Below are 15,359 nucleotides of genomic sequence, written 5' to 3' on the forward strand. Positions count from 1 at the left end.
TTTTAGATTTATTATTAATAAAAGAACTAATCAACCTTAAACCTTCTAGATGCTACCTACCCTGGTAAGATATATAACAGAACAGTCATAACTGAGTTCTTATAGCTCTTTCCCACATCAGCCTGGCCCCAGAATATAAATTATCAGGAAACATAATGGATTCTCTTACTGTAAGGTTCTTACCACCTCAATTAAGCGTTTAAGGACTAGGGTTTCAAGGGTCGGTCTGGATAAAGGGGAAGAACAGAAGCTTTGTAGTTAGACCATCTTGGGTCCATATCCTGGCTCAATCACTGAGTAGCAGTTTGATCTTGGGCAAACCATTTAACCTCTCTGAGTCTCCATTTTCTCATGTATAAAATGGAGACGAGAATGTTTATAAAGACGTTGGTCTAAACTGAAAAGTTGAAAGTGTTAGTCTCTCCATTGTGTCTGATTCTTTGCGACCCCATAGACAGGCTCCTCTGTCTATGGAGTTCTCCAGACAAGAATACTGCTGGAGTGGATGGCCATTCCCTTCTCCAGGGAATCTTCTCTAATAGGGAAATGAACCCAGGTCTCCTGCACTGCAGGCAGATTCTTTATCATCTGAGCCCAGATTCTTTACCAGGAAAGCCCCTAAGAAAACTGGAGTGGGTTGTCATAGGGCACTCAATAAATATTATGAGCTAGTATTCTTAGTATAGACATGGATACTGGTGGAGGCTCAAGTTATCCTCAGAACATTAAGCATGTAATTAATTGTGCTTTTGTTCTTCCACCCCTCGAAAAAGGCACAGAACCCTCAGTTGTTATGCTGGGTCCCTCTATCCTGAATTCTGATGAGAGAGGGACCTGAAACTTCCCTCATCAGAACCTCATCCTCTAACTGTTAGAGCATCCTCTAGGTCTACAGGTTTCCTGAGACTGACTTACACACTCCCAGGCTAGATCAATTTCTGAAGGAGATATATAAATAGAGTATGATTTTAGACAGGTGTGTGAGTTTGAAAAACTAATAAGCTCATAGAAGTTTGGGGGAGGTTTCAGAAAATGAATTTGACTTCAAACTAAAAGACATTAGAGAAGAAAGGGGAAGAAATGGCAAAAGATTAAACGAGGAGAAATGTAATTTCTTACAAGTGAGGAAATCATATTATAATTTAACTTCCAAACATCATTGGTCTCTATATCTATATATTTTGAAAGTTCTTGGTATGGAAGAGGGCTATAAGTCTTAAAAGCCTTAAAAGCAGGCACATCAAGTCAGAACCTAAAGCAAATGTAGAATAAACCATCTTACTCCATTTTAAATGGGCCCGTTTGAGTATGAGATAGAGTGAAGGGGTGGCAAGCAGCTAGGGCTGGAAAGAGGAGGGGAACATCTGACAGGCTGGCAAAGAACAGGCTCTCCTGTGGATAACATGTGCTCAGTTCATGCTTCCTTTTCCTTCTTTTTTGATTGTTTTGTAAACTATGAGAAAGGGGGAGACCCAAGAAAGGGAAGGGTAAGAAATTTAGATGAAACTTAGAGACTATAGGCTTACTGTTTTTACATTTAATTGTGTAAAATTTTACCTCAGAAGAGAAAAAAACTACAGACAAATATCAAACTCCAATAAGTGATATACATACTAGTAGTACTTATTTAGACTAGCAGTATTTATTTATTTATTAGTATTTATTTGAAGTATATGGACTTCCCTGGTGGCTCAGACGGTAAAGCATCTGCCTGCAATGTGGGAGACCTGGGTTCAATCCCTGGGTTGGGAAGATCCCCTGGAGAAGGAAATGGCAATCCACTCCAGGACTATTGCCTGGAAAATCCCATGGAGAGAGGAGCCTGGTAGGCGACAGTCTATGGGGTCACAAAGAGTCGGACACGACTGAGCGACTTCACTTTCACTTTCAGTATTTAGGTGAAAGTGCACTGTTGTCTTTGAAATGCATCAAAAAAGGAAAAAAAGATGGACTGATAGATGGGTAGAAGGATACAGAGATGAAAGAAGGATGTACGATGAGGCCAGTGGAGTAAAGCATTAATGACAGAATCTAGGTGGTAGGTATCAGATAAGTTTTGCTATAAAACTCTTCTAAATTTTCTATATGTTGGAAAATTTCAAAATAAAACTGGAAAAATTAAAAAAGAAAAAAAAAGAATCTTTAATGCAAAGATAGCTACATAATTCCTTTTCTTAGGGAAGTCTTAGGCAGTATTGAAAGGCTTTACCCACTAGAACAGAGCTTCTCAAACTCAGTGTGCTGAGGAATCATCATGGGATCTGGTTAACACGTGAAATCTGATTTAAGAGTTTGGGTGAGGCTTGAGATTCTTCATTGGTCTCAAGCTCCCAGGTGATGCAAAGGATGCTGACTTGGGAGGAAGGAACATCTAAGCAGAGGCTGCCAGCAAAGACTGGTCATCTGAGAGGTCCGAAACAGAGACTGCTGCTGCTGCTAAGTCGCTTCAGTCGTGTCCGACTCTGTGTGACCCCATAGACGGTGGCCCACCAGGCTCCCCCGTCCCTGGGATTCTCCAGGCAAGAACACTGGAATGGGGTGCCATTGCCCTCTCCAATGCATGAAGGTGAAAAGTGAAAGGGAACTCGCTCAGTCGTGTCCGACTCTTAGCGACCCCATGGACTGCAGCCCACCAGGCTCCTCTGTCCATGGGATTTTCCAGTCAAGAGTAATGGAGTGGGGTGCCACTGCCTTCTCCAAAAAAGAGACTGGTCCTCTCTAATTCCCAAAGGGTTTTTAGACAGAAAGAAAGGTTTAAATCAAGATGAATTCAAAGACATGTATAGCTTAAGCTTGGAAAATTATTAGATTAGATGATTAGGGGAGGACAGAGTTGGAAATTGCTGCAAATGGAACCATAGTAAGTGTTGGTATTTATGTATTTGTATTTTCAATCTTCCTTCATATAATTAATTCATTGTTTAAAGCACATTATTACACTAATCTGAGTTAACTTCTTGCATATGGTTAATTTTTAATAGAGTTCAATTTATACAAGGAAAGGCTTATTTAAGCAGAAAGCATGCCTTTCTGTGTTCTGTGTTAGGAAGTCTACTGTTTCACAGTGTGAACACTCTTGTGCCACTTTTGGTGACCACTACAGGACGGGCAGAGCATCTAGAATTGCTCTGTCCAACATGGCAGCCACCAGCCATCAAATTAGACACAATTAATAAATTCATTTTCTTAGTCACACTAGCCACATTTCAAGTACTTAACAACCACGTGTGGCTAATGGTTAACTTATAGGACATCAGTAAAATTTCCACCAGTGTAAAAAAGTTCTTTTGGAAAGCATAACTTTTGGCAGAGTCACCTTGCAAATCTATAAATGAATGGCAAAGTCAATCCATGTTTATAAGCATATATTTTTAGTTGATAGGAATATTATATATATGTAAATACCTTTTATGATGGCCATTCCCCAAATTCTTTAAAAATAATATTACATTGATGATATTGGGTGCCATAGTCCTTCCCTTTCAGAGAAGCTGGGGACTATACCAGGGAACTCCCAGTCCTTCTAGCTTTCTGTGACTTTACAGAGTACAAGAACCATGTCCTATTGATATTTGCGTTCCTGGCACCAGATATCAGAAGGTTCTTAATAAATCTGTTGAATAAAGCATTTATTCATTTACTTTTTGGTTAGTTGCTTCAGACTCAAGTCAGTTGTCTCGGGGCCAGGTGCGCAATGGATAACGCGTCTGACTACAGACTCAAGTCAGTCATGCCTTCTGCCTTATATCTCTGTGAAAATGGAGAATATTTAAAGACGTGGAATAGAATTTCCCTAAACTCAATTAGAGCCAGAGATAGAGATTTTTTAAATGTACCGAATTTTAAAATAACAATTGTATTTTCTTTAAAAGAGGTTTAATATTTTATCTGAAAATAAGTTTGTCTAAGAACATGAAACTCCTTCCCAGAGGGAAAGGGGGCCATCTTCTGAAATCAATACCAACTTTTTCCACAATTGAATTCAGCCAATTTAATTACCTTAATATTTACTTAGGTCTAAGGGGCTATGCCACCTTCAGGAGCAACCACAAAAACAAACTGCCCTTTGGAGGTTGTAATTTTTTTTCTTTATAGAGCAGAAGGCAGGGGCGACTTGAATCTGGAACAACTAACCTGGTCCTAGCCCAAGAACAGCATGACTGTCCAGGGACACGTGTGGGCCCAAATGGGCAGGATGATGTATCAATTTCAGTGAAAATAGCATGGTACCATTGTTATATCATAGGTGACACTCTTCCCCAAAATACAAATTTATCTTTTCCTTATAGCTTTTAAGTATATTTCCTTTCCTCCCATATTTTCTTAGGAATGGAAAAACATCATGCTTGTAAGAACAGGGATACTAGAAGAGGCCTTTGACATCATTCAGCTCAACTGTCCTTTCTAGAGTTCAGGAAACTGAATCCTATCAAGAAAAGTGACTTGTCCAGTCACACAGGCAGAAAGTAGCAGAAATGAAGGATACGTACACACGTTTCCCCACATACACTTTAAATGTGGTCATGTTTGGACTGACTGTATCACTAGGTTTGAGATCAACAAAATTCTTTGTGACTACTTCTACTTCTAAAGAGAACGTCATCTCCACAAAAGGATACTTTATTATAGGTCCATGGTATGACATTTTTGTCAGGAGGGGAGTAGATTTCTCAAACTATTGCTAGTTGGTCTTGAATTCCCCTCTTTTGCTTTATAACTTAATTTCAAATCCCCTCCTAAACTACAGAATTTATTGGTTCCCTTGTCCTACCTAGTATTCCAAGAACAGGAAGCCTAATCTCAAATAAAGTGTTGTGTGAGACTGAAAGTTAAAAATACATCCTGACTGGCATCAGGGTCTCCAACTTGACCTGAATATATTATGAAGTAGCCTCATTCCCTTAGGTCAAAATGCTATTGATGATATATTTATTGAATGAATAGATGAATGAATATATGAATAAATGAATGAATAAATATATGAATATGCCATTGAATGATCTGGCCTCACTCACCTTTTATACCTATAAGGACTTTTACCTGGCAGCTGAGGAAAACCAATGGATTGCATATGAAATTACAACATTGGGATTTTTTTTTGCTTCAACTATTGTGGACTCAAACAGAATACTTTTCTGGTCTCAGATGCTCAGTCGATACAGTATTAAGGCTTAAAGGCCACATCATGTAAGACGCTAAAGGGACTTACTCTGTTTCCTTTAGGCTCTGTCATCAGGGAGAACCAGGCTATAGGCTTCTGGAAGGCAGGAGTCCATCAGCTCTGTACCCCTGCCTTCAACCCTGCAGATGCAGGTTCACTATGCTCAAGCCTGTCCTCACACTCTTTACCCACGAGCCTGGGGCTGTTCACTGCTACCTGTCCATAGGACCAGAGGAACCCAAAGGCAACTAACTGGGGGCACATCTGAATGTTTTAATATCTTCAAAATTCACATTTGGTTCGGTATAACAATTAAGACTTCATATAATTAAAGTGAGTTTTTAAAGATCTGCATATGATTTTAATTATCATTCTCATTCCCCACAATTCCCTACAATTCCACATGTGGCAACATCTTATATACTTTAACTGGAAAGAAGTCTCTCAGAAGCAGTTAAGAAAAAATTAAAATGATGGCATGTGGCCAAGTATTACCAAGTAACCTCTGTGATATCCAAATGCCTGAAACATGTTCACTAAAATAGTTCACTATTTTTTGCCTCAATTTCTACTTTTTATTTATTTTCTTTGTAAATGTCCTTTTGTCCCTTTGCCTAACATGGGAAAAAGCAAAAACAAAAATAAAAACACATACGTTATGGTTTACAAAGATCAAAGCTTCATCGCTATTTTTCCACTACTATGATTATCACAAAGGAAAACCAATGAGATTTTTCTTTCATCAACTGACGTTAATGGCACTCTGCCTTTATAGAGAGAATACCAACACTTTATTTCCATTTTCACTTCATCTTTTGAGTAAGAAAACTCTTACATTGGTTATCTATCAACATTTAAGAGGGGACTGGAGTGAACTTACTCATTTATGTCACATTCTAAAATAATTAAAAATAAATCATTTCACTCTAAAAACTGAATGCTTTCTGCCACCACAAATCTCTGAATTCAAAGGAAGAAGTTCACATGAGGCAAGCTTTCTCCTTCCCTCTAGATCCGATCGGGGGTAAGTGATGGAGCAGGGAGAAAGCATGGTGGAGGCGAACTCAAATGGGAAAGTTGTCTGGTGAGAGGAGCCTACGGTTGAGTCTGGGGTCCCTGGAGTGAACAGTAGAAATCAAAAAACATACTTGTAGGACTCCAGAGTTAACTAAGCTGAAAGGACCTTAGAGCTTACTCATTGGGAAAATTTGACAGATGAATGATATAGAGACGAAGAGACTTGCCAGAAGAAAAGCCACAAGAAGAATCCAAGTTTCCTGACTTCACGCTGCTGCTACTTTTCACCTGTTCGTACAGGTTCTGGTCCAAAGTCTGGTAGAGACAGCATTGAGAACCCCATAAAAACCGATGTTCTCCAGACTTGTGGTTGCCAAGGGGGGCTGGGGGGAGGGGAAGGAAGGACTGGGAGTTTGGCATTAGCAGATGCAAACTATTATATATAGGATAGATATACAACAAGGTCCTGCTGTTTACCACAAGGAGCTATATTCCACACCCTGTGACAAGCCATAACGGAAAAGAATATGAAAAAGAATGTGTGTATGTATAATTGAGTCACTTTGCTGCACAGAAGAAATTAACACAATATTTTAAATCATCTATAGTTATCAATTTTTTTTAAAAGAAAAGATATTCTCTTGCTATATGGATGGCTACCCCATAAACAGGTTTTGGTAAGGGGATTCTTTTAGGAAAGATACCATTAAAGAATTCAAAGTGATAATTCTCTTGAAAATATCATCACTGTACAGCTTAATTTATTTAATGCTGATCTGACTCTTATTCTCAGAGAATTTGCCTTGGTCAAAAAGTTTTTCCAAAAAGGAATACTTAAAAAGCTTTTTGAGTTAAAAAGAGAGCCTATTGTGAGTTAGTAACTCATTTAAGAGAAAAGTCATTGCTGGATCCTTTACAGCTGTTATGTAATTATGTGGCATTTTAAAATTCAGTGGTAACTTGTCTCCTTCTATCTGATTTATTCATTCAACAAACATATTTTGAGCAACTAATATATACATTTTAGGACATGTATTTGGGAATGAAATACAGAGAGTGTGAAGTGTGTCTGTGCACATATCTGTAATGCAAGGGAATGTATATATATGATAGAGAGAAGAGGGAAAGGAGGGTTAAGAAGACAAACAGTGAGGAGGAGCTAGGTGTGGGACAGTCAGTGACGTGGGGGAGTGGGTGGGACACGGAAGGTAATATAGAAGAAAGGACATTTCCATAGATGACACACAGGTGTGAAGGCTGGGGGATGTGTGTAGCCAGGTAAAGGTGAGCTGACCACACTGCTTGGCATCCAAAGATTACTGGATGACAGGATGAGGGGGATGGAGAGGCAGACAGGGCCAGAGAGTAGAGGATTCTGAATGTCAGACTCAGGGACTGCATTTTCTTAGGTGGGCAACAGAGAGGTGCTCATGATTTCTGGGCAAGGAATGACAAAATTCAGGGGATGTGGGTAAGAGAAAGGAGACACTGAAGGCAGTAATGGTAATTAAGAAATATGCACAATAGCTAGCTAATAAACTTTTCTAGAAGGAGGGTGGTGGCCATGGGAAAGGAAAGGAAAGAGTGGCTTTGAGAGCTAAGTGATCTTTCAGCCTGTCTGATGGACGGAGAAGTGCAATAATCTCCCTCCATCTCTTAGAACCACTCTAAGCCCAGTAAACACTGCCCGTTGTCATTTGAGAACACAAAGCACTTAAGGAGCTATAATTTAACGCTCACCATGGCTAAGAAAGGGGGTCCTTAAGCCTTGTATAACTCTGTATCCTTTTCAAAAGCATACCTTTCCATCAGAAGAGGGGAAAAAATGGCAACTGTGTCCTAACCTATCTTCACTGCTGCTGCTGCTGCTAAGTCGCTTCAGTCGTGTCTGACTCTGTGCGACCCCAGAGATGGCAGCCCACCAGGCTCCCCCGTCCCTGGGATTCTCCAGGCAAGAACACTGGAGTGGGTTGCCATTTCCTTCTCCAATGCATGAAAGTGAAAAGTGAAAGGGTAGTCACTCAGTTGTGTCTGACTCTTAGCGACCCCATGGACTACAGCCTACCAGGCTCCTCCATCCATGGGATTTTCCAGGCAAGAGTACTGGAGTGGGGTGCCATTGCCTTCTCCTAGAAACTACCTACTGGAAAAACCGCTCACACAGAGGAAAAAGGTCAAATTAGAAAGTTATCACTTACAACATTTCATCTGCACTCATGTGGAACAACTGATGCTTTGCCAAGCCCTTTCCTACCTATTTTCTCATTTCCCCTAAAGCAGCCATGAAGGTATTAAGAGTGGGAATTCCTACCCCCATTTTATAAAGACAAGGTTTGATGTCTGTCCATGGACACATGTGAGTAACAAGGACCAGAGTCTCTCAGCTCCCAGCACAGGGTTCTTACCACTACACATTGTGACCCCATTGCTACATGGGCTGAGTTAATGCAAGTGGTCTGAACTCCATGAGATTTAAAACAGACGCTGGTTGGATAAGATGTGGGTGCTGTAAAACCTAGTCAGGAGAGCAGATAAAGGCTGCCCAGAAAATGTCCTCCGCCGAGTGAAACACAATCCAGAGCCCAGCTGGGAATTCCATTGCCTCCTTGGGTTTTGGAATTGTTTATTTTTATTCCTTGGCTCAAATCTTTCATTCCTGTCCTTGTCTCTTCTCATCTCACTCCTTTTTCTCTCTCTCTCCTCCTAGCAGCCAGTACCCCTCTCTGTACATACGCATGTCTCGGCATCTAATACCACTCTCTAAAAATAGCTCTGACAAGCTTAGTCTCCTGCAGGTGACACAACTTAAAATTGATACCAAAAGACCAGACCATATCATGATCAGCCTTTGATTCATTTACCCTGTGTACTAAAGACCCTGAAATAAAATAAACACAGTTCACAGGGGAAAAAAATTAATGCAAAACGAGACTCTTTCAAGTGGCATTTTCCAGCCCAGTTTTTTGTGGTGGGTTTATGTAATCAGACATAATAGTCTGCACATGTGTGGTTACACTATTTCAGAAATGATTCCCAGCCCACCAGATGACGTCAGAGGGGCCCATGGTGAGCCTCCTGAGTCTGAGGGCGGCTCTCTTCTGCTCAATTAGGAAAGATGCCAAATAGCAGAACTGTCAGCCCAACTTCCTGCCCAGTCACGTAGAGTTTCTTCAGTTCTCGTTCTGAGTGTGCCCGCAGTCTCCTCCCCACACTCTTTTCCTTCATCATGTTCCTCTCATCCACTTACACACAGAGCAAAACTTTTCCTGGAAAGACCTATATTCCAGCTCAAAAAGTTCCAGGCAATGTATACATGCCTATGCACTTGAACAAATCCCTCTCCCCCAACAAAGAACAACTTAATTAATTTGGAATCCATTTTTGAGAAGAGAATTCTCCATCATACTGTCTTGGATTTTTCTAAGCAGGCACCTAGCAAGTCAGCCATGAATATAAGAATAATAATTAGTATAAGCACAAGAAGGGAAAAATCCTTCTGCTCTGGAAACTTTCTAAAAAACAGACAAAGGTGCCTAGAGTATGTTTAACAGGGTCAGCTTTGACCTCCTACTTCCCTCCCAGAGAGGAGCTTGACAAATATTATAGAAATTCAGAGGATATTTTGCCAAAGGAAGGTAGAAAATAAAGAATTCTTACTTGGAAGAGGCCTTGAAAGTCACCAAGACAGTTACCACCTGGTACTTAACCCTCTTCCACAACATCCTGACCAAGTATTAATACTTAGCCAAACCATGCCTGCATGCTCCAATGATAGGGAATCCTTGGCTTCCATAGGCAATAGACCCCTTCTTTGGACAGCACTGACTGTAAAAAAGGCCCCTCCAATGTTGAAGTAAAATGTTTCTACTCAGGATTCTACCCTACTCCCTTTAGATCATTCAGAATGAAGCCAATATCTCAGAGATGACAGCATGTCTCTAACTATTACTTACCATCAAACCTTCTCTTTAATAGGTTAAGAATTCCTAATTTTTTTCAACCATTCCTCATCTGATGAAACAGCTGGTACCCTCTTGTTTCCTTCCAGTCTGGCCATTGTCATGTACAATTTCACCAATGTAGAACTGAAAAGCTCTCAGTATTTTCATTGCAGATGCCATACCTCAATTAGTATAGGCGAGGATTACACTAATATACAATGCCCACCTTTCCTTCCTTCCGTCCCCATGTATTTTAATCCCAACAACAGAAACGAAAAAGAAAATCCTCACTGTCATCCAATCACAGTTTTCTTAGTTAGTTCTGAGCCAGTAGTTCTACTGGAGCATCTCATGACCTCTAAAAGCCTAGGAAATCACCCCTGATCCAAAGAACAGCCTCCTTTTCCAGACTGCCCTCTTGTCCCAGCTTGCTGTCACCGCTGCTGAGATAGCGGACGATTGATCTGAGAAATCAAGTTGGATTGCTGTCCCAAATCTACACTCGGTTCTCCTTGTGTCTGTCTGATCGATTTCACTCTGTGCGACATAGCTTGTCGCTATGAATTTTCATGCTAGTCAGGAGCCGCCAGTGCACCCAAGAACAAGTAGAAGATGGTCTGCACCCCTCCCCACCCCTTCAACCTCGCCAGCCTCTGTGTTAATTTTTTTTAAATCATCCTTAGATTGGAGAAAGGTGTTTTGTTAAAGACCACAGACCAGGATGCAGGGGATTCCGGTTACCGGCCCTTCCCCATCAGGTTCTCAGGTCCCTGCTTGTGGCGACATCTCCTACCACTGTACAAGGTGTCACCTGTTTGGCAGCCCCTCTCAGCTGAAAGCATGTGGCCGCAGGTGCCATGCAAACACTGATTGTGTGTGACAGCCCTAGACGCCAGCTGCCTGCATGAAGCCTGCCCAATCGCCACTTTTTTTGAGGGTAGAATGCTGCCGATGGCATGACTGATACAGAAACAAGAAACTAGGTGACCGTAAAGCTAAGATAAGTCCTACTAAGTGGCATTCTGAGCCCTATGGCTTTGAAATAATTGGCAGTGATAGAATAGAAACAAAGGGTGGGGGGAGCCTTGTTTTCTTACACTGATGCCCTGCGGACTGTACATCTGACTGGCTGCGAGTCCGTCACTGTATCCTCCTGTCTGGCTGATAACATGGCGAAGGGTATCCACCTAAACGGATGAACAACAACAGAGAGGAGATTAGTCAGAGAGATGCAGGTAAGTGACACAGGTCATCAGCACACAGGCTACCGTTTGGGCACACCAAATTAACGCAACCATTGGAGATATTCTTCCTGGGAAAGGAACCATTAGGAGGCTGGGCCTCCACTCTCTGCCAAATCCATTATCCTTTCTGAGCTTAGTAAGCAAGACAGAAAAACGGTCAAAGAAAGCTGGGTTTCCCAACAATGAAACTACTGTTGCATAAGACATCAGGGATTGGGTGATGGAGTGGGTGAGTGGGGAGGCTGAAAGATTTTTCCCTTCCTTCCAGATCGTCCTATACAACTTCTTTGCTCAGGAGCTTATAAAAGTCAAGGTTCTGTTTAGAAGGGCCAGCCAGCCGCCTCACAGAGAGAAGAGTGTGTGACTAATGCTGTCTTTTTGAGGACTTAAATAATGGCCGGTTGTCTAGTCTTTTGGACAAAGCCTGACTATGTATCTTCAAACTTGGTGCCAGGCAATGTTTCCAAAGCAAGGGGCTGAATTGCCAGCCAGCTGGTGTATTCCAGGCACATAATGCTTCTTGTTCCTCACGCAGGTGGGACCCTGGGTGGGCGTGGCTCAGAATCGTCCTAGCGACCCTGACCCAGAGCACACAACTTCACCCCATCACGTCAGGCTGTGTGCTCACACAGAAGGATGGCTTCTGAGTTGTCATGACGGCAAGCTGCTGACTAAGGCGTGCTGAGGGCTTACGCCACACGACTTGAGTTTTGTTTCCCAGCATGGACCAGACTTGTCACCAGAAACTCAAGTCCCTTGACCTCAAGGATGACTACAAAGATGAGTTTAGTCAACCTGACTGGGTATCTTTAAAGGTTAAAATGAAACCCTGAAATACTTAGGTATGCGCCTAGTCATTAATGACCTCCATATTGGGCAAACGTTGAGTGTGGAAAAACCAACAAACCAGAAAGAAACCTGGAAAGCAAGCCGACAGAGTGAACTCCTTCCTTTCCCTTTTGTGAGCAAAGAATACACTGGGTCCACTTGCCTCAGTCACCTCACCCTGCACTTGCTCCTTTCCTGCCTTCCTCGTATGACTGACAAGCCAGAGCCAAATGCATTCACAAAGTGTGGACAAGATTCCCCACGACAGTGGTTGTCTTTGTTTTGGTTTGGTTGTTGGTAAGGTTTGGTCTCTACATCTCTCTCTGTCTCTTTCTGTCTGGACAGAAGCAGGAAGTGCCAGTCCGACTGACGGCTCCTGGACTCTAAGGCATTCACCTGGCGGCACATTGGCTGGGTCCCTACCTGTGATTGCACGTTGGCTCCAACCTGGGCCCCTTGGTAAGAATCCCCATTGAGTGACTGCACGCTCATGAACAAATCTCCAGAGTTTGACATGTTAAAAGAACTGGAAGAACCTGGAAAGGAAAGAGTGAGGCACCTGAATCACAGAAAGGAAAAGGCTCAACCCCCGCAACTAACAGCCAAGAGGAAGAATGACATGCAAAGCAACCCCCCCAAACAAAACTAAAATCAAAACAATATCAACAGAGTCTGGTTAGTAGCATGAAGAACAGAGCAAGCAATAAAGGGTGCATATCGTTCATGTTATGTAAAGCCCACATCTCCCTGCAAGTTGCCTGTAGGACTGCTTCCCCTTAGCAACTTTAAGCTGAGAAAGGAAACATGTATTCTTCTCAACTTGGTCTGTTTGAACTGGAGACAGCCTCCAGCCCCTGGATCTCTCTTTCATGCCTCTAAAATTCTGGGACTGGCTGGGGGACCATGAGCTGGAGACTATGGGCTGGTCAATGATACTTCTGCCACCATGATGGAGCACCTGAGCTGTCAGCTAGATTCTAAATAAACTACTGCTCCAACCATCTACCCTCATGTGGGGAGCAGCACCTGGGGGTGGGAGGGCACGAAGGCAACGCTGCACAGTAGGGCTGGCTCTGGGATACAAGTCACTGACATTCCTGATTTTCTAGAAAGAAGATGATGTCCCCTTCTGGGTGGCAAACAGCCTAAGAGAGCCACGAAGACTACAAAATAAATGAGAATAATATGCTCTTCTTGCCACCTGCCGTTTTAGAGGAAGATGAGACAGAAATTGAACCAGGAATTCTCAGGCATGCATGAAATATGAAATCATAATAATAATGATCAAGTGGGTCTCCAGAAGAGCATTTAACCATCTGTTTTCACCTCCTAGAGATGATGTTTTCTCCCAGACTCAGCCTGCAGGCACCACCCGGGTTCCACTGGTTCTATTATGGTAAACCTAGTCCCCCCGCCTCAACCTAAACACAAGGCCGTGGAAAAACTTATTATTATTCTGAAGTCATCGTGCAGCTCAGCGCATTAGGAAAGAAAGCTCGACGTGCAAGGTTTGGTTAAAACATGACATTAGCCTGGAAAAGGAGAGACCTCAGGGACCCAGGTCAGTTCCACTCTATTTTTTCCATCCCTTTAGTGCTCAAATTGCACTCCTGCCCTTGAGTTCTGAGACCACCATCATCCGTGTGGAATCACACAACAATGATTCATGCCCCAGCTCTGACTCTTTCTTTTCTCCCAAGATGGGGATCTGTGCTGTCCTAGAGAGCTGCCTCACCTCACATGAAGAGCTGCAGCTAAGCAGAACAGGAGGGTTTTTTTGTTTGTTTATTTGTTCCATGGAAGGACCATTTAGCAGTGATTTCTAAACTCTGCCACTTTCCTTAACTCTTCATGGTACCCTCCTCCTTCCAAGGCAAGAGTCATTTAGTGACCAGATGATTTACTTGAGGACAATTTACCTGGGGAAAACCTCAAGTTAAGAAACACCTCCTTCCTGCTTTGTTCTTTGGGGTGTTAATCCATACGCAAGCAACCAGCTCAGTATTAATATTCTGCTATATGGACAGATCCTCTACTCTTACTTCCTTCTCGTGTGAAAAAGGAGCTGCTTTGAAGGGTAGGGGACAAGGCAAGCACCATCCAAAGAACTATGCCATTCTCATGGCTCTGCAACATGTCTTGTGTATGTCATGTGGCACACACTTCTAGGTTTAGTTTATCTGAAACGAACTAGAAAAGTGGGGTCTTAGGCAAAATAAGTACAAGATCTGATCAGGTATGGTTTACATCCAGTCAGTGGGTGGAGGCTTTGGTGTGGACTTTCCTTCCATTAATGTGGTGCAAATCTGATAAACAGTCCTCCCTAACATGTAGGTGAAGTAGTGCATAGCACAGATCACATTCTTATGTTAAGATATATAATATATGATCTATAGTTACATCCCTCTCACATCTTTCTTTCAACCACAGCAACATAATCTAAATAGTATTTAATAGCTTTATAGTATTACAACATATGCTCACATGTAGATGTCATCAGAGTCAGGACCCAGCAGCTCTAAGAACCCAAATTATAGTTGTTGATATGAATCAGATTTTTTCCCCTGAGAGTATTCAGTTTGAAGCTCAGGTATTCTATTTCTCTCCCAACCAAATACCATGTAATAAACATACACTCTATATGCTTGGTTGACTCTTTATTGGAAATTAGCACACAGACTGAGAAACGGAAGAAAGCCCCAAAGGGCTATGTTGATGCCAAGGAACATGGCATCCATAGAACCATGAAGGCACGGAATGTGCCATTTACAAGACAGACACTGCAATTGACACAGATGATTTAAAAAAATATATGTGCATAGATAAATTGTAAATATGTCTGGCTGCCTAATGTACATAGAGACAAATATGCGCATATCAATGTACTTCATGTACAAATGCATTTGAATCAGAGCAGTAATTGCAGGAGGAGTCCCGTGCTTTTCGCCATGCTGTTTCAGCATTTCATTGTCTCTGCACATCCGTGTACAACAGCGCCATGGTTTCTGCTTCTCTGATAAGTATCTAGAGGCAGTGATGGCATTGAGGGAAGAGACTAGGTGCCATGAATACTGCAATAAAGCAGACACAAGTCCACACAAAAATCTAAATAATGATGGGAAGACACATTCTTCATCTGGCACTAGAAGTTGGGAAGAACTTATACTA

General features: G+C 42.1%; 1 protein-coding gene across 4 annotated transcripts in view; it reads right to left on the reverse strand.

The window, feature by feature from the left end:
* Nucleotides 1-15,359, reverse strand: part of PBX1 (PBX homeobox 1) — a 335,281-nt gene that overhangs the window by 61,453 nt on the left and 258,469 nt on the right. For 2 of the 4 annotated variants that reach the window (XM_027527053.1, XM_027527047.1), the window contains 2 exons: nucleotides 12,615-12,727; nucleotides 11,217-11,306 (listed from right to left, as the gene is read on the reverse strand). In XM_027527053.1, coding sequence (XP_027382854.1) covers nucleotides 11,217-11,306; nucleotides 12,615-12,727 — 203 coding nt within the window. The remainder of the gene's footprint in view (nucleotides 1-11,216; nucleotides 11,307-12,614; nucleotides 12,728-15,359) is intronic. The other 2 variants (XM_027527062.1, XM_027527057.1) reach the window with 1 other exon arrangement.

This window comes from Bos indicus x Bos taurus, chromosome 3, assembly GCF_003369695.1.
Source record: "Bos indicus x Bos taurus breed Angus x Brahman F1 hybrid chromosome 3, Bos_hybrid_MaternalHap_v2.0, whole genome shotgun sequence".
Lineage (NCBI taxonomy): Eukaryota > Metazoa > Chordata > Mammalia > Artiodactyla > Bovidae > Bos > Bos indicus x Bos taurus.